Source organism: Pavona decussata, unplaced genomic scaffold, assembly GCF_977016875.1.
Source record: "Pavona decussata unplaced genomic scaffold, jaPavDecu1.1 SCAFFOLD_55, whole genome shotgun sequence".
Lineage (NCBI taxonomy): Eukaryota > Metazoa > Cnidaria > Anthozoa > Scleractinia > Agariciidae > Pavona > Pavona decussata.
The window spans coordinates 1,286,642-1,314,178 of record NW_028145477.1 but is presented as its reverse complement, the minus strand read 5'-3'; the positions used below and the strand labels follow the sequence as shown (position 1 = coordinate 1,314,178).

The 27,537-nt window shown below is 39.7% G+C and overlaps 1 protein-coding gene and 2 pseudogenes across 2 annotated transcripts; 2 read left to right on the top strand and 1 right to left on the bottom strand.

Annotated features, from left to right (window-relative positions):
- Positions 1–797: 797 nt before the first annotated feature.
- LOC146480174 (uromodulin-like) lies at positions 798–26,524 on the top strand. 2 transcript variants are annotated; one of them, XM_085110038.1, is made up of 6 exons: positions 798–910; positions 13,689–14,049; positions 14,853–15,002; positions 22,334–22,456; positions 23,088–23,210; positions 24,023–26,524. In XM_085110038.1, exons 2-6 carry the CDS (start codon positions 13,731–13,733, stop codon positions 24,394–24,396), a joined length of 1,089 nt encoding a protein of 362 aa, XP_084966164.1. In that variant the 5' UTR covers positions 798–910; positions 13,689–13,730; the 3' UTR covers positions 24,397–26,524. The 2 variants fall into 2 exon arrangements, with proteins under 2 accessions (XP_084966164.1, XP_084966165.1); XM_085110039.1 differs by lacking the exon at positions 23,088–23,210.
- LOC146480176 (uncharacterized) lies at positions 7,724–10,538 on the top strand (annotated as a pseudogene).
- LOC146480175 (uncharacterized) lies at positions 19,907–22,278 on the bottom strand (annotated as a pseudogene).
- Positions 26,525–27,537: the final 1,013 nt, after the last annotated feature.

The following is a 27,537-nucleotide window of genomic DNA, read 5'->3' as shown; positions in this document are numbered from 1 at the left end:
TGTAAAGCAATTAGGAAGAGGCTGGAGCACTCAAGAGGTAGGAAGAAACACTTGACTACGTCCCGTGTTTCCCCTACACTTCTTTCGTGCTCTAGCCGCTTCCTACGTGCTTTACGACAGAAAAGAGCTGCACAGTCGAGGCTTCTTTATTTGTGAAATACTGGCACTCGGACCAGAATTGTAGTGTGTTTACAAATCATATGGAACATTGTACAGTTTCTGAGTTGTTTGACAGCTTTCGTTTGACAGCTTTTGTCTTGTTCAACCGATCAAATCATTCGAACCATTCTAACAACGATTGTGATTGGCTTATTTTAGCGTGCTTTATCAGAGTACAGATGAACACCGGACGCCACTTCTGTTCGTTTGGAAAAATAAGTTTATTTTGAAAATGAAGGTGAATGCGTGTGGAAATAAAACGATTCTTTATCACAAAACAAATAAAGAAGCCTCGACTGTGCTCTAATCTGTTGTAAAGCAATCCTTCTAATTTTGTTTCAGTTCCAAACGTTAAGAACTGAGACAAAATGAGAAGGATTTGTATGGTGTCACCAGGGCATAACAGAGCTAACATCTCGCCCCCAAATGCTGATTTTTTGGCAAGTAGGCATTTTTCATCGTGCTCTTTCCGAATATACTAACAAATCCCATAATTTCAAAAATTCAAATATTTGTGACATCACACTTGAGGACTCTATTTTCATTAACCAGTCAGACTGGAGAACGTGACCGATTTTACCAGATGTTTTTCTCCGAATCTGGGTACGAAATTATATTCAAGACCAATTTTAGTGAGTGAAGAGATAAGCTGAAATACAGGAGCGCTGGTAATTGATTAAACCTGATCGCAAGTTATAATTATCGTATGGCTGATGTTTTAAAATGCCCGGAAACTAGTGCATCACTCAAGGTAGGAGATTTTTTCTCTCTCGTACAAACAAAGAATAGTCAGTATCATTGTTGTTGGTATAAATCTAAATTACTGCTTCTCTGGAATGAAGTTTCGTGTATTTCTTGGCTTATGGGAGTCTCATTGGAAATCTTAACAATTACGCGCGAATTGAGCCGGGGTTGAGTTGTGCAATGCAACTTGGGCCAAGCTGCCAATTCATTCAGCAAAGTCAACGCGTTTTTTTAAATCCCTAAATTGGCCACTGCACAAGAGTGTATATGCCTGAAGCTTAGCGGATAAAAGTTGCTGCGAGTTTCATGTGGAAAGTTTCAGGTTATTTACTTTTATTTTTCATGTCGTTATGTTTTTTATTCTCTGCTACTAGGACCTTTTTATTCAGCGCCGTCAGTCTGGCGAACCATATGCACGCGGCAATTAGTACAGTTTATTTTGTATTCTTCCTTAATAAACTGTAAGGCTTGAGCTTGAAAAGTCTTAATTCGAAGTTTATATTAAGGAACTTTACAAATCCTTGAACCAAATAGAACGGTAAGCCTTTTCACTTGCGTAAAATCATATTGTGGCAAGTGGTACCGTAGTGATTAAACATCTTAACTTTCACTTTGTGGGCTAGCGTTTACGTGCTCATGGACGTAAATTTAACCTGCTGCCTGCGTGATTGAACGGCTGGCGTAAACACAACTTAATACGATTACACAAACGGTTCACACATCTCAGTAAAATTGGAGAAGTTCTCCAATTTTATTTACGCGCGTGTGCACGTAAAATTTGCACCAAAGGAGTAATCCACGTTTTAGGGAAGGCTTCCAAATATCTGTTTCGGTTTTGACTGATACCGATCAATCGATAAATGAGATTTTTTTCCGTTGGTGCCGAGTGAAATGGATGATAGTTCGGCATCGGGTACGGATCATTGCGGTTTCACGCCAAACAATTTTACTATATAACAATTTATGACATCTCATTGCTTCAGGAAGAATCAGTAGTGAGCCGGAAATCTGAATTTCTACAGGAAAGTTAGATTTCTGCACCAAGGTCCAAGCTATTTTATTAATTACTATTTCTTCACTTTATCCAGATCATCTTTCAAATGGCATACGTTTCAGGTGGCAAATAACGAATGCTAAAAAGAGACAAAAACCAACGATGTCAAAACGTCGTTTATCGATCATCGCTAGTTTTGGCCCGTCTTTGCTTTAGTTAATTGTAATTGACAAAAACGATTCAGCTAAAAAGTACACAAGTCTTGATGTGTACATTAACATCGCAAAGAAATGGACAAATCAATCATTTTTATTCAGTGAAAATATTATTACCTGTAAGAATATACTCACAGCGTTTTTCGCTGCTGTTTATAGCAAAACGCTAACGGCTCTTTCGCTCGCTGCAAATTGTAAGCAATTTGAAAAGTGTTTTGCTTAATATTTAGCCTATGATTTTCTTTTTCATTTTTCTTATGAACATCACCCTGAATTTATGAGAATTTTTCGTGGTTCTTGTGGATCTTTCCCCTTTTTTTCCAGATTGTCCGCATGAGGGTGCTGGATTCTCGGCTTTCAGTTATTTAAATTTAGGCCATTTCTCAGCTATCAGTTAATTAACGTGTTCTGGTGGTTTTGTATGGTATCAACTGTGTCCCCTCAATTAGCCGAAGCGTGTCGAGTGTCATACAAAGATTTCTGAATAATTTGCGAGTGATTCAAATCTCTCTTGAGACTTCACTTCCTCACGACTTCTATAAACAACCATTGTTAGCAGCTTGTTCTCCAGGCATTAACTGACACAGTTTAGTGGCAAGTTAATTGCAAGTAAAATTCGCACTCTACTTAAGTAATGACTAGCCATCTCAGCAGACAGTTTTTGTAACGCTTGTCAGCCGTCAGTTAAAAAAAAAACTGCCATTTTTCAGATAACAGTTTAAATTTTGGTCAATTCTCAGCTATCAGGTAAGTCAATGTAGACCCTCTTTCAAGGCGATTTCATATCAGTACTCACCATTAAAAGCGTAGCTTATTTATCCCTTACATGCAAGTTTGAGGCTTGCGGCCTGTAGTTTCCCCTCAATTATACAATAAAGAATATAAAATGCCAATACCAAAAATTGCATCTGTCTAACACAGAAAGATTTAATTTTGCGCACAATCACTGGCATATTATTGAATGATCGCCTCACTGAATCCCACCTGTTGGGACACGCGAGAGTTAACTGCCATGCCACAGTTGTTCGAAGAACGGATAACTGTCTTGTTACAGTGGATAAAACGTATTTAATGGAGCACATTTTATCGACTGGATTTTTTATCATAGTTTTTATTCACAAAAATTATTTATATGCAAACATGCAAAACTGTTTTTCATATGAAAAGCTTTCCAGGTAGCCTCACTTTCTTAATTAGGTTCAAAGCAACTCACTCTTCTCGCATTTCGATTCGCGCTTTTACCACGGCGACTCTTCAGAATTTCTGGATTTGGTGAGTGTTCTTCCTATTAATTTACTGTTTTTCTTTTACCGGAAGTCTTGGTTCAGTCCTTTCCCCGGAGTATCAGGAAGCTTCATACATCGAAAATAGTGACAAACGTACTGAAACCGGCCAAACTGAGTATTATATATGCATTCATGAAGAATTCTGTGATTTTTAAAGGTTATAGAATTTTCACAGCCATTAAAGTACAAAAAGAAAAAAAGAGATTATTTGTGTACAATTCCATAGCAGTGGCTTACTTTCATCAGCGCAGAAAAAAGTTTGACAGCTTTCGTCTTGTTCAACCAATCAAATTATTCGAACCATTCTAACAACGACAATGCAATGAAAAACCTAAGCAAAGCACAGCAGTGTTTGATAAAAATGGAAACCTTCTCAATAAAAAAGGCGAAGTACAGGCACGATGGACGGAGCACTTTAAAGAAGTACTCAATAGAGACCAACCAGAAAACCCAGTCTTAAGTGATGAGGTATATGAATTAGAACTAAATGACGTCATTGAAGAGATCTCAATCAGTGAACCAACTTTAGGTGAAGTCAAACAAGCTATAAAAAGATTGAAGAATGGGAAAGCGCCAGGAACTGACTCTATCACGGCCGAACTATTGAAAGCAAACATAGAGTTTTCAGCAACAAAAATCCATCAGTTGTTAGGAAAAGTATGGACGTCTGAGAAGATCCCCCAACCCTGGAAGCAAGGGCTAATTATCAAGTTGCCGAAGAAAGGGAATCTCAAAGAATGCAAAAATTCGAGAGGAATAACCTTACTGTCCGTTGTGGGGAAGGTACTCGGTAGAATCATCATAGAGCGAGTGAGAAATGGAGTGGATAGAAGGCTGAGGAAGGAACAGGCAGGTTATAGAAAGGGGAGGGGTACAACAGACCAGATCTTCATCCTGCGGAACATTATTGAGCAGGTCAGCGAATGGCAGGCAACCCTGTACCTGAACTTCGTAGACTTTGAGAAGGCTTTTGATTCTATCCACCGAGAAAGCCTGTGGGTAATAATGGCTAAGTATGGAATCCCGCAGAAGATCGTGAAAATGGTAAGAGTATTTTATGACGACTTCAAGTGTGCTGTAGAAGATCAGGGGGAAACATGTGAGTGGTTTGACATAAAAACTGGGGTAAAACAAGGATGCAATATGTCGGGATTCTTGTTCTTGATTGTTATGGATTGGGTAATGCGAAGAGCGGTTGGCAGTGGTGAAAACGGTATTAGGTGGAAGTTTACTTCAAAACTGGACGACTTGGACTTTGCGGACGATATAGCTCTGCTTTCATCTACCAAGCAGCAGATTCAGGATAAAACGACAAGGCTGGACGAAGAGGCCAGACGAGTGGGACTCAAAATCAACGGAGAAAAGACAAAAACGATGAGGATCAATGCAAGGAACCAAGAAAACATCATAACAAATGGGCAGGATATTGAAGATGTCGAAGAGTTTGTGTACTTGGGGGCGAAAGTTTGTAAAGAGGGAGGTGGTATGAAGGACTTGAAGAACAGGTTATCGAAAGCCAGAGGTGCCTTTAACAAACTAAAGAAGATCTGGATCTCTAATAACATCTCGAGGAAAACAAAACTGAGGCTGTATAAAACACTAGTAGTGCCAGTGTTACTCTATGGATCTGAGACATGGAAGATGAACAAAGGAGATGATAAAGCAGTGAATGTGTTCCATAATAGATGCCTACGTAAGATCTTCCGAATCCGATGGCAAGACCATGTCAGTACCAAAGAGCTACTGGAAAGAGCAAGCATGAAGCCACTGAGTGTGGAAGTGATGTCTCGAAGATGGAAAATGATTGCCCATATTCTTAGGAAAGATCGCAATGATTGCAATGTTGCCATGAGCTGGGCACCAGAAGGTAAAAGGAGAAGGGGAAGACCAAAAACCACCTGGAGACGGACAGTGGAGAAAGAAAGGCAAGAAGCAGGTTGGAGATCGTGGGAGGAGATGCGGACCGCAGCAACCAATAGAGAGGAGTGGAGAAGCTCTGTGAAGGCCCTATGTGCCACGAGGCACGAAAAGGATATATGAATGAAATGAATTCTAACAACGACTGTGATTGGCTTATTTTAGCGTGCTTTATCACAGTACAGATGAACGCCGGAGGCCACTTCCGTTCGTTTGGAAAAGGAAGTTTGTTTTGAAAATGAGGGTGAATGCGTGGGGAAATAAAACGATTCTTTATCATAAAACAAATAAAAAAGCCTCGACTGTGCTCTCTCTTGTTGTAAAGTAATCCTTCTAAATTTGTTTCAGTTCCAAACGTTAAGAACTGAGACAAAATTAGAAGGATTTGTATGGAGTCATCAGTCATCGAAGTTTATATTACAGCGGTTACCAATGACACGCGACCTATCGCCTTCAAAAGACTTCGATAAAGTTGCGTTTTGGTGGACGTCAATCATAGAAAAGCCGTTGAAATTATTTTGAATTCTGAGACCTTTTCAAGACAACAGAACCAAGAAATTGACAGTTTTATCCGCTGACGGATGGTAAACTTTATGAAAGTTAATTTCCAAGCCAGATTATCTAAAAAAAATGGGCTTTGCTTGGACAAAGCCGTATTTTTTTTATGAAATATTTGAAATCGCTACACCTGATAATAAATCAGCGATGCGTGCAAGTGAGTAAATTATCACGTGCAGTAAAAATTCAAACTTTTAATTCAAAAATACATTTTATTTGCGCTTGATCTGGCTCGAGAATCAATTTAAATAAAGTTTACCTTCTCTTAGCGAGGTAAAATTCTTAGTTTCTTGCCGGGTTACCTTGGAATCTTGTCAGAATTCAAAATAATTTCAACGGCTGTTGTTTGATTGACGTCCACCAAAACGCAACTTTATCCGATTCTTTTTAATGCCGTAGGTCGCGTGTTATTGGTAACCGCTGTAAGGAAGTTTGCGAATCCTTGAACCAAGTAGAACGGTAAGCCTTTTCACTTACGTAAAATCAAATTGTGGCAAGTGGTACCGTAGTGATTAAACATCTTAACTTCCACTGTGGGGTAAAGTTGACGTGCCCATGGACGTAAATTTAACCTGCTACGAACGTGATTGAATGGCTGGCGTAAACACAACTTAATCGATTACACAAGCGGCTCACACCTCTTCTCCAATTTTATTTACGCGGCACGGGAAGGCACTTAAATTCACGTCCGTGTGCACGTAAAATTTACACCTCAGGAAAAATCCACATTTTAGGGAAGGGTTTTAAATATCGACTTCGAGTTTGACTGATCCCGATTAATCGCTGAATGAGATTTTTTTCCGTCGGTGCCGAGTGAAACAGAATCGTGATAACACATAGGAAGATTTCGGCATCGTGTACAGGTCATTGCGGTTTTACGCCACACAATTTTACTGTATAATTAGAAATACGTGACTCGCAAAACCTCGCGAAGCTGGGGCTGGGTGGAAACAGGCCCTCTTTACTCGTATTGTAGCATCAAATGAAGAGAGTAAAAGGTTTCTGAACATCGCAACCATGTTGATGAGCATGGTCTTTTCGTAGTTCCACAGCCTAGTTTGCGGTTGAAAATCTATTTCTGAGGCGACGAAATGTACAACAGGCGTGCAGCGCTGTCGTGTTCGATAAATTTATTTCACACGCAAAATTATTTTACCTCGGCCACAAAACGTGTAATTTCTTCAATGCAATCGTTGACAAAAAAGATTTCTGGAAAAAAAGGGAAAAGATTCTGGGGAGATAGTTCTGTATTCAGTGAATATTGATGAACATTGTAGTTGAAATTTGATCTGTCACGCAAACTTTCCCGATGTATGCAAATTTTGCTCTAGACGACGCCAGACAGTCTGACGTCCTTCATACTTTGTTTTTCACTGTTGCTAGGCAGCAGTGCGGACACCTTCAACGAAATATATATACATACATACATATATAAAAATATATTTTTCGCTCGAATTCGCGCGGCTTAGCTCCGCTCGGGCCGGCTCGGCCCGACAAATTTATTAACCTCGCTACGTTTTGATGACAAAACGTCGCTTATCGATCATCGCTAGTTTTGGCTTGTCTTTGCTTTAGTAAATTGTAATTGACAAAAACGATTCAACTTAAAAGTACACAAGTCTTGATGTGTACAGTAACATCACAAAGAAATGGACAAATCAATCATTTTTATTCAGTGAAAATGTTATTACCGGTAAGAATATACTCACAGCGTTTTTCGCTGCTGTTTATAATAAAACGCTAACAGCTCTTTCGCTCACTGTAAATTGTGAGCAATTGAAAATCTGTTTTGCTTAATATTTAGCCTACTGATTTCTTTTTCAGTTTTCTAATGAACTTCTATGAGGGCCCGTTCTGGTCAAAATTATCGTCATATATTTTTCCCATTGCAGAAATAATAAAACTCTGCTTACAATTATTTATATGGTGATTCATAAATAATTATACGTGCCCCTAGAATTATTTATACGTGTACAAATTAATTTTATGTGCCCTATCATTATTTATGCGCTGTTTGAATTATTTTTGTCTGTGTTTGATTTATTTCTTTGAGAGCATGAATTAATTTTTCCTATGCATGAATTTATAAGCAAATCCCATATACCTTTGCGCGCTGTTAACGAATCCCATTAGTCTTTGCGGACTGTGACTGCCACGAGGTGTTTTCAACATGGCGGCTAGTTCTTCGGGTTGGAGCGATTCGCAAAAGGAAGAAACTATCTGAATTGCTGAAAATGCCATTGAAAATATTACTTGACTTACAGACATAGTGGGGAAATCAAGCCTTCCATCAGATTCCTCAAGCAGTTCAGGAAGTTTGTCCTCTACAAACGCTCTCCAAGAACTTCAGCGGTGATTTCCAAATGTGAATTCTAGAGGTAGAAACACAACACGTGGCTCGCCTTGCTACAGTCGCTTAACATCTGCACCTTCTGCTGGAGCTGCACCATATAATCGGCTCCTGGACGGCCAACTGAATCACCAACTGTGACAAAAGATGTGGTGGTCATTGAGTATGGCCATGATCGAGTTCCATCCAAAGCAGAGAAAGCAGAACTCGAAAAATCCAAACGAGTTATCTCGGGATTTGAAGTGAGCAAAGACTGGAGTGCTAAACAACTGGAGAAAGAACTGATAGCATTGCTAAAAGGCACACAGACGGAGGGATTCTGCTTTGAAATCGTGAAAAAACTGTTCTGGGACACTGGTGCCCCCAAACATTCCTAGTGACCGGAGAATAGACTCCAAACTTTTGCTAAAATTGATTGCCCCATCAGGATGTGTTTACATAAGGCTACTTGCTGAATTACCTGATGACGAAAGTGATGATATGCCTTCATATATATACTCAGTTTTTGACCATACGGAAAACATAAGTACAACTGGAGGAATAAACACAAGTGCTAGCGCAACATCAACATCAACTACCAACACAGTCGCAGCAAGCATAATAGTGGACCAAACAGATGTAGGGGATGCCAGCACAACAGCAGCAAGTGTCAGCCCAGTGGCAGCATCAGCTTCTGATCATGAGGAACATTTAATTCAGTGTCCATTTGACATCAGCTCAATAATTGACGCAGCAAATAGCCAAAACCTTCACGATCCTGTAGAGGTAATACGGTTTCCTCAAGAGAAGATTGTCACAGGAAGACCACTTGAACTAACCTCTTGTGAAGAAACATGTGAAGGGGCAACAAACTTCATCACTGTGGATAGGGAGAGGGTTCTTGAAACAACCTTCAGTGAACTATAGATTATTGACAACTACAGATTGACTTTTAAAGTAGATTTTATGGGAGAAGAATCAGTTGACCAGGGGGGTCCACGCAAGGAGTAGATTAGACTTATGAACAGACAGATAAAGGGCAAGTATTTTGATAATGGATTAAACAGTATCTGTCAAAAGATTATTATTATGTTGGCATAATGGTTGGAGTAGCAATGTTGCAGAATGGCCAAATGCCTGCATTCATTGATGATAGCATTTTACAGGAACTCCTGTCCCCGAACAAAAGTAGTAATCATTGTGTGAAGGCAATGCAAGCGGGACTGGAGATGCTAGGTATGTTAAGTGCCCTTCGGCAACTCCCCATGCCTATTCACTTGTTGAGACCAGAATCTCAACACAAAGTCAATGCCCCAAGGCTTTTGCAAACACTAAAGCCAAAGTTTTCCGAGGAGGGTAGCAATGCCCTCAAGCATCAGTTTTTTGTAAGATATGTAAGAGAGGTTGCTAGCGGCAGACGGTCATGTGGAGAGAGGCACCTTGAGTTATGCCACATTTTGGAGTTTTTAACAGGTGCTTCTGAAGAGCCAGTTCTTGGATTTGGCATGAATTCATCAATTGAATTTGTTCTTCCTTTGATCAGAAATGGTCAAGATTCCACTGTGCAAGCAGGAGAACCAACAGCTCGTGCAGGTTTTACACCGACTGCCCACACCTGTGCTAATATCTTAAGTCTTCCAAGGGCAACCCATGAATTTCAGTTACCTCCTCAGGAGAAGCTGTTTGAAATGTATGATTTGGCATTTTCCCAACCTGTCTTTGGCAAAGTTTGATTATTTTAAATTTTCATAATAAGACATTAAATCACAAGTTCTAGTTCACTTTTTTGGAAGAATGTTACAGTTCTGTTCACAGACAGTGAAAATTTGAGAATGTTATTCCTTTAAAGTGATAAGCTATGTGATTGGCTTCCAATTTCACCTTTTCATTTCCCTGTTGTGTTTAAAATGTAGAAGTACGTTGTAACAAGAATGTGGAAAAATTAATATTGTTGATTTTGAAACAAATTCTCGCTACTGGTAGTATAAGGATCATATGGAGAACAGTATGAGGGATATTCTTTTTGATATTAGGATTTAAAAGGTTAAGGACACTATAGCCCTACCACAGAGGGGATCCTACTGCTACCCAATGCACAAACATTTTGTTTTGCTTTTAACAGTATCTTCAGACATTCCAATAAGTTCAGGATGTTTCTTAGTATTATAACTAGTTCCTGTTAACAGCTTAGAAGTAAGCATGTTCCAGTTTTTATAAGCATGTTTTTGACATGTCCTTTGTTGCAAAGAGTGCAATAAAGAAAGTTTTGTTTTAGAGGAAAGTTAATTGTGTCCAGTCAATGTGGTGGGTCAGGAACCCAAGAGTAATGAAAGTGAGTAAGGAGTCAGGAACTAAGGTGATGATACCGCTGATATGGCACCTGATAATTACAAAAAACACTGTAAACTGTAAATCATCAGAATATCCAGATATTGGAAGGTGTGCCATTTGTTTTCTGACAAACCTTGAGAGCGCTTTACATTTTTTTTTTTGGGGGGGCCGGGGGGAAGGGGATGCAAACTTGTTTGTTTTGCACAGTTTCAAACTTATTTTTAAAACTGTGCTCTAATCCACTGCCCATTGCCATAGTTGTGAAACTGATATTTTACTGAAAGAAATTTATCATACTGTAATGAGAGATAAAAACAAAAGACACTCAGAAGTGATTTTGAACACAGGAATCTAAAGCTCGAAATATAGAAAAAAAATAACGCAACAAAATCTCTCTTTTAATTGCCTATTGTATCTATTGACCAAAGTAAACTCTGGCAAAATAAAGCTCCCAAAGGTAGAATGGGATAGTGAAATATTCTTACATTGCATGCCTCACTTCTTTTTTTCCTCTTTTCCGGAATTTCATTGTCTCCTTATTTCGTGAGGTTGTTTCCTAGTAAAAGTAAAGGTTTAAGTTAAAGGAGAATTAAGTAACTCCACTCACTGTTTAAAGAGTGTAATACCACCATTTCCATCATTCTGTATTGGATCTGGCATTTGGGTTAAGTGTTCATCAGAAACCTTTAATGATAGAGGAGAAACATTAACCTGATAATCTTCGTCTCCTACAGAAACTAAACCCTCTGGATCAACTCCAAACTCTTCAATTTCTGCTGGTGACAGTGCTGTGTTCCCAGAATGCATGTTCTCCAACATCCCTTTTTCCCACATTTGCAAGGGTGACAGGTTGTTTTCACTTGAAACTGGGTGATTGTTCATTTGTTGAATAAACTCATCCAAAGATCTATTGATCCTGGGAATAAAGACATGGTGAAAACTATACAAATGAACATCATCCAATGTGTCATGAATGCCCTCATCTTCCATTGCTTCAAAAATGCGCCCATAAAAAGCCAGTACACCATAGCAAATATCCCGATGCGCTCTCTCAACTCTAGAGTTATGTACTGAGGATCCAGTTATGATGTTTCCTCTGCCTTCTCCACGTTGGTCTATCATGCATTGGCCGACATAAAAGTTTTCCATGCCATAGTCACTTCGAACACGCGATGGTAGTCCACACTGTTCCACTCCTTTCTGGAACTGGAACAAAGATAGGACTGTATCAGCTTTGTTGTTGTTGCAGCAGGAAGCGTATATTAACAATCTTGTTTTTCCATCAATACAGACATGAGTTATCAGTTTGTATCGTATCAGTTTGTGCCCAGAGTCAATATGCCAAAGACTGTTAAGTGCTAGAGCAAAATATTTCCTGCGATGGATTGTCATCCGCCACCGCAAAGCAGTGCCAACAGGGTCAACATGATGTCAACAATCACTGACTCTCCATCTTTGAATACGGAAACCCCGACTTCTCAATGTACCGATGAAGCGCGTCCTTCCGATATTAGGGTCAGTGGGCCTTCATTTGAGTTACCTGTTATACTAAAATAAATCTCGTCCAACTCATTATCTGTTATATCCGAATAACTCTCAAACTTGTCATCAAGTCCAAACTCATTGCGCCTTCTTTGAATAGTAGAAACACTAACCTGGGGCATATCTGCTATTTTTTGCCACGAAAAAAAGAGTGAGCGCAAGTGTTCTAGCTGATCCTTGGAGATGTCATAACGTTTTCGCCCAGATCCAAACTGTGTTGACGTCACACCTGCAGAGTAAGCCGCATCCACGTACAAAGCTGACACTTGCTCTCTTCTTTCTATCTCAAGTGACAAAATAAGCTGAACTGACGCACAGATTCCTTTAAATCCTGCAGTGGTACCTTGATAGCATTTGTAGGTAGCCCTTTTGGGTTTGGGTCACCTCTTGTTAAGTCGTTCAATAGCAGAGATAAAGTCCCTTTAGCATCTAGAGGGTAACGTTTTGCGTCTCTTAAAGCGTCCGTTGTTAGCTGCTCGTTATCAGGGGTTAAAAAAACACTAACGACTGCCTTCAAATTTTGTAGAAAATTACGAAAACCTCGCTCATTTCTTTCTCGGATAACGCTCGTGCGATTCACTCTGGCCGCCATGATGAAACTACCAGTTCTCACACGCAGGGGATCATGGGACTCTTTAACAGCGCGCAAAGGTATATGAGATTTACCTATAAATTCAAAGAAATAAATCAAACACAGACAAAAATAATTCAAACCGCGCATAAATAATGATAGGGCACATAAAATTAATTAGCACACGTATAAATAATCCTAGCGGCACGTATAATAATAATATTAATTATTATTATTATTATTATTATTATTATTATTATTATTATTATTACTATTATTATTTGATTTTCTACTAGAGGAATAGATACAGATAGTTTTTATATATTATTATTAATATTATTATTATTATTATTATTATTATTATTATTATTATTATTATTATTATTATATCCTTTTTTAACCCCTAGGCTCACAGGTTACGCCGTGCGCCCTGTGCAGCTTTTTGACTAATTTTAGCATCCAGTTGAGAACTCTGCTATAATGACAATGATAATGATAATGATAATGATAAATGATAACGATAACGATAACGAAAACGATAACGATAATGATAATGATAATGATAATGATAATGATAATGATAATGATAATGAAAAAGATAATAATAATGATAAGATAATGACTATTATTATTAGTTTGTTAAATATAGATGCAATCGTTGAATCAAGATAACATCAGTACCAGTATTTTTCATACTAAAATAGAAAATAATTTGATCTTTATTTTGTAATTCGAAAGCGCATTGTATTTAAAACGCAAACACGATAAAAGCAGTTGTAAAGGGTTCTTTCCTAAAACTTTGAACAGCTACCTTTATTTAAAACGGAGGAGGGGGTTAGTTTCTAAAGAAAGTGTGATGCGGGCTTGATGGGAAGTGAAACGAAGGAGAGAGTAAAACGCCAGCAACGTTCGGAACGTCAGCACTGAAATCGGTGATCACGCTCGTTTGAAGTGTTTGTTTAGCCAAACATTTGCTCGTTGCGCTTCACCTACTGTCGGTTAGGAACTGGGGCTAGTTTTGGTCAATCTTTTATCATTTTAGGTTACAAGTCTGGCTTGATGTGGCCTACTGCCTGTTTTTAACATGACAAGGAGCCCGCATTCTTTCGTCACAGCAGCTGTGTTTCTGATGTGTCACGTGCTCTCTCGAGTAGAAGCTCAGCAATGTAAAAGTGAATATTCCATATATGGCGCAAAGTTAAAGGGGCACGTCTTTGAAGAGAAAAAGACTGCCAATTTCTTGAACTGTGTAGAGCGGTGTAACTCGAACCTAAGATGTCAAAGCGTCAATTACGTCATCAGTCAATATGTGTGTGAGTTAAACAGGCGCACGAAGGAGGCCAGACCAGAAGACTTTGTTCCAGATACAGATCGAATTTACGTAACAAGGCTAAGTGGCAGAGGTATTATTGTTCCTAGATGGATACTCCAAAATAAGTCTGGACACCTTGTGATGTTTACACAACGTAGTTTTGAGAGTGATGCTGCTGACGTAGACAAGAACCGAAGCCCATTTGTTAAGCAGAGAACTGAGAATAGAGCTTCGTTTAGGCAGGGAACATCTGTTTTGGGGGTTAAGCACTGATCTACACTATTTAGACCTACGAAAACGGTTTGCTGTCATTTGTTGTCATGGCTTAAATTTGCTGAATAAGTTAAAAATTACCATTTTCGTCAGCCGGCCCTCTTTGGTCTAGTAGATATGGAAAGGAGATATGAAGCAAATGACCCAAGATCTAGGTGTTCACTAATTACACTTCTTTTATCGTAAAAATCATACGATTTCTGTTGTGTAAACAACATAAGGTGTCAAGCCTGGTTTTGAAGTATCCATTCTACGAACTATTGTATACTAATACAGCGTGGTACAGCGTTCGTTCTTGTTAAGCAAACAAGTTTCATTAAATGAAACTAAGACACAGGACATTTCGGTTAGAATGAAAACTGAAAGGATAACATTTACCTTTTTTGAATAAGAAAGCTTAAAAGGTGCCTTAAATGATCGTGCAGGCCGCATCCAAGTGACTTTCTATGTTAATTGTAGTAACGCAAACACAGGGCCACACAGTCAGGGTGGGGGTGGGAGAGGAAAATTGGCGCGACGAAATTTGACTGTCCCTGGGTCTCCGAGGATGGGGTAACGAGCGAAACAGAGAACGAACGTAGCAACTGTAGCATGATAAAACCTGTCTTTGCTTTTCGTCAGTTCCTCTAGGTTCAATTCCGGAGGTACCTGCTACATCATGCTTAGAGATCAAGGCTGGTGAAGGAGATAATGTAGTCAACGGTAACTACTGGCTCGATTCAGTCAAACCTGGCCAGAGTGTTTTGGCTCCTTGTAACATGCTAACAGGTGGTGAGTTATCCATCAAATATCAAATTTGTTCTTTTAAAAAAAAAAAAAATCATGGCACACAAAATTCTCATCATCATCATCATCATCATCATCATCAATAAAACAGCGATTGCTTCCTATAAAACTATTGCTTCTCTGTTCTATGGGTCGATTTAGACAGTAATACTTTGTTGTATGTGACAACAATACAAACATGTTCAAAACCCTGGGACAGCTTTAGAATAAGACATTATATTAGGGCCGTTCATACGAGAGATAGTAAGCTGCGGCTTTAGCTTATCTGAGAACGAAAATGTGCTGTTTAAAACGAAGGTAAGGCTTATTAAGCCGCGACTTAAGCTAGCTGAGTCGTGACCTATATTGCATTTATACGGTAAGTCTTGTCGCGATTTATTTCCTTCGTGTAAATGGCTCTGTTATTGAATAACGAGAGTTGTATAGTACGACGTTAAATGCTATAGACGTCACGTAAGTTGCAGAAGTTGTGAGCAAAAGCCGAAGCGCCTAAATTCGGCCTTACAGCTACTATTGTTTATCGCTATGAAAGGTCGTAGTACTCAAGGAGACGAGTAACACGAACGACACTAAGCGAAGCTATGCTTTTAATGCCTGGTCCTAAGGATTCTGGGAAAGCCATAAAAACTACTTCATGTAACGTCTTCCTTTTTTCTATAACAATAAAATATAAGGAGCGAACAAGTAACAGAAATAAAACGTTAAATCAAAATGATAGAAAGCTGACTTAACATGAAAAATTAAAACCTTTTTTTAACTTTTCTCTAGCAGTAACTCAACCAATTTTCAAAGTTCCACTTCTTAAAATGTTCATTGTTCGACATCTTGTTTCCTTCCGTGCTGCACATTCAACAAATGTTAAAACTTCAAAGTTCATTGTCTCTAGGTCACAAAACCATCAATTCTGGAAGGGCTCACAATGGTTTTGCCACTTCGAGAAACAACAGTCTGTTGTGGTTGCATAGTCAAAATCTCTTCTACTACAGTACACTTTGACTGAGGACTTTCATTAGTCTGTCTCATTGTCAATGCCTGTTTCACAAGAAGATCTGCCTTGGCATCTGGTAATGACAAATGAACTTGCGATTCTGTCAGTAGAGGTTTGCGCTCTCTTTTTTAATAAGAAAGGAACGTGGTCCAACTTTTGCCACACACGAACCTTTCTCCCAATATGTTTTAGGGTTGACAGGCTGAAGCCTGACTGGCTCTCCTACTTGAAGCTCGGGCAATGGTTTTGTATGCTTGTCATATGCGGCTTTGGCCTGCTGTATCTTTTTTTTTCATGTTGTCATACCCTCCATCTATAACCTCTGGCTTCAGTAATGTTTCAGTTGTTGGAATGGTGGTCCTAGTCGTTCGAGACATCAAGTTTTGGACCGGGCTTATTAATCCATTGCTGTCAGTTGTGTTACGCCACTCGAGCAAGGACATTTGTGACCTCGTTTGGCCTTCTTTACTAGATTCTTTGCAATTTTGACGGCCGACTCAGCTTTTCCATTGCTATGTAAAGGTGAACTGGTAGTGCGCTGAAATTCCTATTCATGAGAGAACTTGGCAAAATGTGAAATGGAATACTGTGGACCATTATCTGTAACCATGTCAGCAATGCCGTGACGTGCAAAGTGGCGTTTGGTTGCATTTACCACTGATTCTGCAGTAGTATCTGAAAAGTGATCAAGCTCAAAATAATCACGTGCACTGTGGTAATCAACAGTCACTAAGTAGTTCTCATCACCGAAGGTGAAGAGATCTTGTCTAACCTTTGACCAAGGAGTTCCAGGAATCTTGTGGGTCATCAATGATTCTTTTTGCTGTCTAGCTAAGAAGTATTTGCAAACTTCAGAGTTCTGAACTTGATTTTTTATTTGGTCTGCCTTGCACGGCCAAAATAGCACATCACACGCTCGAAGTACACCAGCATCGGGCCCAAGGTGGCTGGAGTGAGCTCTTGCAATCGTCTGAGGTCTCATAGAAGCAGGGACAGTCATTCTCATTCCTTTCTACAAGACTCCATGTTGAACTGTTAACTCCTTTTTGTAGTTTCAATACTCGGGGATACAAACTGGAACTTCTTCTTTGGTAAGGGGCCAACCTGTCATAATCATGTTCATGACACTTTGCAACGCAGCATCTGCGATTGTGCACTGTTTGAGTTGCTGATGAGTCCCTTCTGATAAGCGCATGTAATCAGCTTGATTGATGTCAGCAATATCTGGAATTAACAATTGCTCCTGGATGAGCTGGAAGATCTGATACTCTGGGATGTTTCCGTGTTGGCTGTGATCGTCTTGAAGGTAAGTTCTACTTGGCATATCAGCAATATACATCTGTGATCCAGGAAGGCACTTTATATGAAGATTCTACTTCTGTAATCGAAAGAGCATTCGTTGCAGCCGTTTTGGTGCGGACTGTAGCGACCTCTGAAATATTGATACCAGTGGCTTGTGGTCCGTCTCCACTATCATGCAGGTACTGAATGAACGGCTGCATACGAAAACTATCACTAAGCACTCTTTTTCCATTTGTGCATATTGGCGCTCTACAGCTGACATTGACCTTGACACAAATGCCACTGGCTGTCCGTTCGGAAAAATCGTGGCTCCCAGGCCAGACTCTGATGCGTCACATTGGATGGTGGTTTCACTGGATACGTCATAGTATTTGAGCACTGCAGGTGTCAAGCTGATCAGATTTTTGATGGTTTGGAATGCTTCTTCCTGCTGTTTTCCCCACAAAAACATAGCATTCTTCTCGGTTAAATTGCGTAGAGGTTCAGACACTTCTGAAATTGTTAGCATAAACCTGGAAAGAACTGCGTTCTTGTCGTCTGGTCAAGGCATGCTTGCAATGGCCTCCACCTTCATGGGATCTGGCCTAAGTCCCTCAGATGTGAACGAATGACCCATGTAGGTGACTTGGTCTAACCCCAAACTCAACTTCTTGTTTAACTTTAAATTAACGATGCGAGCACGGTCCAGCAAGTTCAGTAAATTGCTTTTATGATCCTATAGGGCATCCTCAATAGTTTCACCACTGTCATAACACAGAATGCCGTCTGCAACTACTTCTACATCATTGAGACATGTAAGTGCTTTATTCTGACGACGCTAGTATTCTTCGGGTGCGCTGCTGATACCTTGTGGCATTCGTAAATACCGGTACCTGCCAAATGAGGTTCAGAATGTAGTAAACAAGGAGAGTTCTTCGTCTAGCTTTACTTAATAAAAACCATCCTTCGCATCCAAGACACTTTAGTTTTGGCTAACTTTGGCAAAACTTCATCGACTGTAGGCATTTGGTATTGTGGCCTCTTGTTAGCTCGATTAAAATCTCGAGTGTCTTTGTATACTCTTAACTTTCCGGGTTTCTGCACCGCTACTAAGCTGTTATCCAGTCGGTCGGCTTGATTTCGTATATGATGATGATCCCTCAATCTTTTCCTTAAGCTTTGCTTTGAGTGGTACTGGCACACGTTGAGGAATATGCTGAACTGGGCTGATGTCTGGATCAACCCAATGTGATACTCCACCGGAAGGCAACCCAGACCAGTGAACACATCTTCAAAATCTCTTATGAGTTTCTCAAATAAGACTCAGAGGGGTTCGTAATTTTCACTATTTAATGAGTGAATGAACTGGTCTGATCCTAGAGATATCCAGCCTTGCCTGATGTATGTGTTGCCATCGACGATGGGCAAGGGGGGTTTTCTAAGAGGTCGAAGGATACCTTGCATTTTGAGCCATTGTTCAAGCTAGCTGTAAAGGTGTAAGATCTCAATGGATCAACCACAGGTCCATCGAAAAGTCCTATCTTCCCACAAGGGGGGTGCAACTTGACTTCCCCACTCTGCAATATATTTAGGAAGTCGGTATAAGACATGACACTACATGTTGCCCCCGAGTCTAGTTGAGTTATGATAATAGGGCTGTGTTCAGAGTGAAATGTGAGTGGTACCATAAAGAGGATTTGCCCATGTTACTGCTTACGACTCCAACACATTCAGTGGCAAAGATAGACTCATCAGAGTCAGATGCTGACTCACATGCTGATTCACCACCTTCTTCATATCCTGGCGTTGTACTTGTGTGATGTACCTTGTTAGCTGGTGTACTAATAAGACATGATTCTTTTTCTGACACTTAATGGCAGAGTATCCTTGTTTGCCAAGTCTTCCCAGAAGCTGGACATTTAACTCTATCGTAAGGGTGATTGGTACCACAGAACTTGCATTGCTTTTCACTTACTTTTTCTTCTTTACTTTGCTTTGATTCATGTCCACGATTGCGACGACTTTGCTTTTTATTTCCAGGGCTCTGACATCCTGTTGCATATACGGTATTTTGCGAATCACTCACGGCATCTTTTAATAAGCTACTCTTTGTGTTTTCTAGACACTTCCTTTCAGGGCCTCTATGCATCTTGTTAAACCGGGGACTGGGCGTTCCCGAAGTAGCCTGTCAATAGAAATCTTGGGTACCGATAACTAATCTATCGCGAATTAAACTTTCACAGAGACCCTCAAATTCACAAGATTCTGCCAGCTGGCGCAATCGCACAACATACTGATCAATATTTTCATGCTCAGTATGATTGGCAAATCCAAACTTGACTCTTTCAAACAACAAATGTTTTTGAGGCATGAAATGGTTGCCTAAACCGGACAGAATCTTCTCAGGATCACCCTTTATCCTCAACAGTTAGAGTGGTCAGCCAATTGATTACTTTCGCCACTCCAAACCCATCACGCTGCATAGTGCACTCGCCTGAACTTCCTTAGATTTCCTGTTTAACTCAGTGGTGGTAACGTAATATTGCCAGGCTTGTTGCAACAATTTGCAATTCGTTGAAACATCGTTCGTTACATTCATGGGCAACGGTGGCGGTATTATATTTAACAATTAGATTATGAGCTCGAAATTTCTATCGCATGATAGTTGATGAGGGCGAAGCCCGAATCAACTATCACGCATAGAAATTGAGAGCGAATAATCTAATTGTTTTAGTATAAATCTACTAGTCGTTCAAAACTTGACAACAAGACAGGTTCACGTGTTTACTGAATTATGATATAAATATGTCACACCATGCGAAGATAATTGACAACTGCACGACATTGCATTGGTTCCTGTGTGTGCGCCTTCGCATTTCATTCAAGATTTTATAAACTGTCATGCGCTCGAAACTGAAACGAGGAGCGGAGTTTTTATTGTAAAATGACAAGCAAAGATAATCTGATATGCTGACGTAAACGTTCTCTTTGGAAACCACCTTTTTAATCTACAAAACGTAAATGAGTAGAAAGTTATGGAAAGTTGAACACAGTTTAGCGAAAAAAGTTGTTGTTTACAATGGAGACCGTGCAACCATGGAAGCTGAACGACTGTGGAAGATGGGCGTTTGACTGCTGATAAACTTAGGATGCAACGACAGAAGAAGAGCTGGATGGGTTATTCTCGTTCTGAATTTGGAGCTGAACATTGGAGCGATTCTGAATAGCTAGTGGCTGGTGTTATGGCTCTTCTCCGGATACGAATCTACTCAAAATGTTTGACATGTTCTCCTTCTGGTGGAAGGATGCCCTTGCGTTGTACGATTCAATCGAGCTGTCTGATTTGTGGCCTGTCACTGCCTTGATGTGTCTTACCTCAACATTGCTATCTGATAACACGGTCACTGCTGTAGCTCTCACACAGTGGTTGGTGAGATGTGGAGTAATTCCAGCTGCCTTGCTCATGGTTTTCATTCTCAGGATTGAATTTTCCTGACAGTTCCCTCGGTCGCTGGAACGGGCAATCCAATTAGGGATTGAGATGCTTAATGAAATTCTCAATTGTTTTCACTGGGCAGCGACTGGAATTGATTGCTTCAAACATCTTTCCGTTGGATTCGTCCGTAGAATCGTTGGGTCCGCCCTGGTGGTTTTTGGTGGACATTAGAGCATCCCTTCGGAACTCATAGTACCGTCTTCCTTTGGGTGTAGACTGCAAAACCAGCATCTCCTTGGTAAGTTTTCGTTGATTTTCTCGTCCTTGTTTTCCAAAATAAAGGATCAAGTAAAACCAAGCCGTTCGCAGTAGTTGCGAGGGATCTTTTGTGTTGGCGTCGCCAAGCTGACCGCTTGCGAACAATTCTTGCATTTGTTCGCTGGCTATTGGGGGACCTACTTTCCCTTCTTTCATCACGTTTTTGCAAATAGCGTTGAGTGTTTGGTTGGCCTTTGCAAATTCGGAATCACCGATAATTGACCAGGGCTTGTTGTGAGGCGGCTGTTTTAAATGCCGGTCAATGGCAGCGCGAATCGCTCGAAAGGAAGAAACGTTGAATTCGCTTCCATTTTTTTGCCTTACTGATGCATAAAAAACTTGCAAACATTTTTTCAGCTCTTCTTTTGACTGCTCTTCGATAGGGACGGTGAATTTCTGTTGGCTTGCGAACCATTCTAAAATTTATTTGCAAAAAAATGTGTCAGTATAAGACGCAACTTTGAATGTTTTCAAAATTATAAAATTGCCAACTTTTAAAAGCGAAATGAAGGATAAAATCATTTAACTCTTGTTTCATTTCCTTTTCTTACCGTGAAAAATCTTCATTCCATATTTGGTTGCAATTTTTGTTTTTTCTGGAATTGCCTCGACTAGTAAATTATCCAAATCCTCTTCACAGACACTTCGAAAACGCGAAGACGCGGACGCCATTTTGTTGACGATCGCACAGTTTTAAGCTACTCACTCTACTCGCTATCTATCACAGAATAGATAGCGAGTAGCGTAACCAATCAGAGAACGGCATTCGTGATAGATTACTAGTAGATTTATACTTAAGACTGATATGATGAAGAGAGAAGCTTTGTACTCGCAGTTCTGGTGCTTTTGAAAGCAGAAATCCAATATAGCGGCTGTTAAACTTCCACGTGTTCAGTGCGTAGAACGCTGCAATACTGTAACAGGGGACTAGCTTTTAATAGAATCGCTCACCTTGGAGTCTTCTACTGTTAATTAATATATTTCCTCAATTTGTTAACTTCCTGACGCCATGTTTATCACTATGAAAGGTGGCAGTACTCAAGGAGACAAGTAACACAAACGATGCTACACGAATCCATGCAGTTGATGCCTGCTCCTAAGGATTCTGGGAAAGCCCTAAAAACTGCTTCATGTGACTTACAACTATGATTCAATACGCCTCACAGTCCACCCAAAAGTTAATACACAGGATTTGGGAGGACGGGTTCTGTTCTTACAAACCTACCTTCATAAGGCATTTGTTAAGGTAGGGTCGAGAGGTTTTTAAAAAGAGAATTGGGTTATTTATTTCAGACGCAGACGAATGCAATGCTTCAGTCCCAGTGTGTGATGCCAACGCCAACTGTCAAAACACCGTGGGCTCATTCATTTGCACCTGTAAAACTGGTTTTACCGGAGATGGCTTCAATTGTTCTGGTAAGAAAAGCATGGAAGAAACCGGTGGTTTTGAATTCTGATTTTGGATTTTCTTTAATGAAAATCATTTTCGAACGCAAAATGATGTCACACTCACTAACTATTATGTTGAGTCCGCCTGCGCGTGCTTAAACTTAGAGAAATTTTGTTGTATCATTGCGCCAAATATATCATACTGCCTTGGGAAGTTCCATTCCGAGGTTTTAATGAACTTTTCTTCATTCCTCACAATGCTAGGGCTACTTTTGTGCCAGGAGTGATTTTCAGACAATGCGGGCTGAAAGTGCTGGGACAGTAAACGCTATAGTAGCAGCAAACTTCGCAGTAATACCCCCTCCGCCCCCCCCCCCCCCCCCCAAACAATGTTGAACTGGGTGGGTTGAACAGACGTTACACAAGCAAAATAAGTGTCGATGTTCGCTAAGATCTTTTCAACATTGCCTGGGGGAAGGAGGGAGGGTGGAGGCGTAGCTAAAGGGTCATAATAATGACGGGGAGAGAAAGACACGCAAATTTGAAAGGAATCCAGCAACTGTCCCAAGGACATCTGTCCTCCATTGTACCTTCATAAGGCATTTGTTAAGGTAGGGTCGAGAGGTTTTTAAAAAGAGAATTGGGTTATTTATTTCAGACGCAGACGAATGCAATGCTTCAGTCCCTGTGTGTGATGCCAACGCCAACTGTCAAAACACCGTGGGCTCATTCATTTGCACCTGTAAAACTGGTTTCACCGGAGATGGCTTCAATTGTTCTGGTAAGAAAAGCATGGAAGAAACCGGTGGTTTTGGATTCTGAAAGTTCTTAATCGCTTTTATTCTTATTTATTGCTTATCTACGTTGTCCAACTGAAAGAAAGAGTGTAACAGCAAAAATTAAAACCTATGTAGCACCCGAATTTGTGCAACAGTTTGCCTGATGATGTCAGTCCTTGGCTGAGTTTAAGAACAAAATTAATTGTAATAATTACAAGGAAAATTAACGACAAAAACGTAACATGACCGCCGGACCTCATGTCATCATTGTCAAGTGTCAACTCGTCGAAACGCAAAGTTACGTTTTAATCGTTAATTTTCCATATAAAATGTTTATCGAAATCGATCCTTATTAGAAATTATAATTGTGTGGAATCTTAGTCTTATTTTAGCTTGTCATTTTAACCTAAGGTTTTATTGTTGTAAAGCACTGTTGGTTACGTATACTGACAGCGCTATGGGCGCTTTTACACTAGCCAATTTTTTTTTTTTTTTTTGCAATTTGTCCCGCAATTTTGTGGCCACCCAAGTTCCCACGAATCGTTACAGAGTATAATATGCTATAAAATAAACATATCTCGCAATATGTTTTGTTGTCTCCGTAACCATTGCCAGAAATAGAAGTCTGTTTAACTTCACGCAACGGTGAGTGCAACAGAAATGTTGCGAGACACGTTCATTTCAGAGCATGTTACACTAAGCAACGATTCAAGTAACTTGTGTCACAACGGCTATACGAAATTGCGAGACAAGTTGTTTAACTGATGCATTAATCTGACTTATAATTAATTTCAATTAACGAATACATTTCAAGTTTTAGATTGCGATAACTACCAGAACTTGACAAGCGCTGACCGTCACATAACCCACCATTATTTGCCCACCCTTTGTGACGAATCCCTTGGACCTTCATGGTTCCGTTTCCAAGGAAACGCTGGAACAAAAATGCCTACTTCATGTACTCCTAAAGACAGATGTGGGACACGTGCCACAGGTTGGCTAGAGGGTCCCCACCCCACGGTGCAAGACGGCAAAGTCAACAAGCGGGTCTGTTTCCACTCGGGATCAAAGTGCTGTCGTTGGTCTATCAACATTCAAGTGTTGAACTGCAGTGGTTACTATTTGTACTTTATCAGTGGAACACCTCCCGAACGTCGCTGTGACCTCCGTTACTGTGGCACTGACTGAGAATGGCCCAAATCCATTTGAAAACCACAGTAGTGTTGTAAATGCTTAAAGGGGTTGGTGTCACATATTTGTAATGTTACTTTCAATAGCAGAAAAATGTATCTGCATTGACGGAATCGTTAAAATAATAGTTCAGTTTTGTTAACAGTAATCCTAGTTTAAAAATCGATGAGTAACCAGGTATAATTAAAAGATTCCTGAAAAGACGTTCTCTGGTTAAAAGTTTATAAACACTCTAAGCTTTCGATTGCCTGTCTGCAATCTTTTTATCTAGTAACCCTAGTATTACACAGAAATTAGAGTGAGTTATCTTTGGCCGCGGATGGCCAAGATTTGAATGGCCGATTGAAACTTGAGAAAAATTAACCATTTTTTTTTTCAAGTTTTTCCATCGTATTTTTAGAAATAGCTAAGACATACTGATTATAGGTTGTTCTTTTTAAGAGAAACCGCTTAATATTTTCTTCTCGGTGCTCTAAGAGGATTATGATGGTAATGGTAATGGTATTTATATACCGCATTTTTTATATGCATATATTCAAATGCGGTGCTACATTACTACTAATCGTCTTACAAGGTATCTTGTCAAATATTTGAGTAGTTTCGACTAAAACACAGAGAAATCTCCGTGACAGTGTCGTTTTAAGGTCTATTTTAGCGAAGCCGTAAAGCGGTGAATAACTCTAATGCTCCTTAAACCGACTTGAACCTTATTTGAAACAAATCAGACCAACCAAAAACCTTAGAGATCTTTCTGTAATACTCAGTGTATGTCAGGAGTACCACACGGATCATTAATAGTGCAATATAACTTTGTTTATAAGGATAATGACATGCCGGATTAGAAAGGGTAACAGTTCATAAATCGCTTGGAACCTTAATAGATGAAAAACTGAACTGAAAACCAAATTTTATAGAATAACTTTATTTGCTCTCGTGCTTAGATGAATCATAAATTAATTAATTAATTAATTAATTAAGCAACTTTTAGAGCCTTAAGACTATTGATGTAACAAAGGGGTTTTCGAATCAGTCTCCAGCTTTTTATGTTTGTGTACGGAGAAATCAGAACCAAGCAGAGAGGGAAGTGTTATTGTACATACATACATCAGGGGAACCCAACGACAATTTTCTGTCAGATCCTTTGAAACGCTATGTTCGGCTATCTGGAGTGTCTTTAAAGCTCGGTAGGTTGATGTTAGAACTGTGAAGGAAAGTTTTGCTTTTTTTCATTTAACTTATTGCGAAAGCGACATGATATTTCAGTTCTTTTGTTTATTGTTCGTAGTCACGCGCTATGACGTGGACGGATGTTTGAATTTGGGCCCATCCGAAATCGGTTACCACGTGCACTTGGTAGACCACTCGACTCGCGATGGTGTTCTACTTTTTTGCTGTGCTACACCGTGCTGACGAGAGCAAACCAGCTCAAAACAGTTGTCCACGGTCGCCGCATTCTGTTGATTCTCTGTTTGGTCTCTATCATGTCGCTTGAAGTCATAATAGTTTTATCTGTTTGGCCATTCTAGTAGAACTTGAGTCTTTTCGAAATTACCAGGGCATTTTTTTCCATTTCCCGAAAACCTTAGGTCTTATTTCCATTCCGAAAATCTTAGCTCACATTTTTTCTGTAACCGAATCGACATTTTTATAAATCCGAAAGTACTAAGCCTTAAATTTTCCATATCACAAAAGTTCAAGGTAAAAGTTTCATCTTGAAAATTGTAGGGGATTAAGGGCCTTCCGAACAGATAATTTACCGAAAGGATTGTGTTGGGTGCCTATGAAGCATACATTGACGAGATCTCGCAAAAAATGTCAACCGGTATAGCAGCCTTAGAGCGCTTAGGTCCTGTCTGACGTATTGTATTACACTATTTCTTAGGATGTGATGATGTAATTTTTTTTTGCCAATTTTGGTAGTGGCGAAATAGTGTGCCAAATTAAACCATTTTTAAATTCTAAGTTGTATCGGCCTTGCGTCAATTTTTCTATTCCCACCATTTGTCCGGCAAGCAAAGTGATATATTTTAATCCTCCGGCGAAATTAATTCAATACTAGATCTGAGTAGGAGCCCACTACTTGGAGTGCACAACTCCTATAAACCTTATTACCATTTTAATACTATTCTCTGTCGCATTCAAATTGGGCCTTCTTGCCTCCTTTAAGGTAACATATAGAGTGTGTGCACGGCGGCCATGTTGGAGGACTAAGACAATAGAAGATATTTGCATAAAAATAAAATATATCTCCCAAAGGAAAATCATTGTATTGTTTCGGTCCTCCAATATGGCCGTCGTGCACACACTCTATTCTTTTGATTTTTGAGCTCAAAAAGGAGGTAAGATGGGATAATGTGAACACCAACAAAAGGATATTATAATGAAAGCCATTTGGGGATAAACTCTATAGACTCATGTTATGGCGTTTCTACAGACCTTTTTAATTTTTAGATTGAAGTTTCCACAAATTCAATCTCTCACGGGAGTCTTACAAACCAGTCTCATGCTTTGCAAAATTCTTATTTTAATTTTCACTGCTAATAGTATTCCCTTAGGTAGCAAAGGCTTAGTATAGCAGAACTGTACGCTCTCAGTAATGGGCTCGTTATCTACGATATATACGGTAAATTTAAATCCTACGCCCGAGGTCGGTTTCAAGTTACTACATGTAAACCTTGTAGTAGACTTTAAGCTCTATAGGTGGTTTGCATTGCCGCCATGTTGGTGTACAAAACAAAAGAAAATTTGTTCACAAAGCTTGCATAAAAATGGAGGTGAACTCCCAGAGGAGAAAAATCTTATTGTTCCTGTCCACGAACATGGCCGCCATGACGTCTCATGCCAAAGGAGAACGGAAGACTATAAGTCCAATTTTTTGATCACCGAAATTCGCAGAAATAGCATTGAATTTTAAGAAACAACAATAAAAAGTAATGTTTTGATAGCGAAACCGCTTAATGAAAGGAATACTCTGTAACGTTAGGAACCATACACTGGACGAAAAAATGGATTTACATAGGTGGTAAACATGGTGCAAAACTGTAGTAAATGCCACATTTGCTTAAGTTTGCTCAACTTTATATCGAGAAAAATATCATCTGCGGACAATATTTGCTTATCATGACAATGCTCGTAAAT

Bases quoted from the DNA above. Each gene is read 5' to 3' on its own strand.
- LOC146480174 (XM_085110038.1), top strand. From the start codon at position 13,731: ATGACAAGGAGCCCGCATTCTTTCGTCACAGCAGCTGTGTTTCTGATG. The intron at 15,003-22,333 runs GTGAGTTATCCA...TATTTATTTCAG, and splicing joins TTGTAACATGCTAACAGGTG to ACGCAGACGAATGCAATGCT. The intron at 22,457-23,087 runs GTAAGAAAAGCA...TATTTATTTCAG, and splicing joins AGATGGCTTCAATTGTTCTG to ACGCAGACGAATGCAATGCT.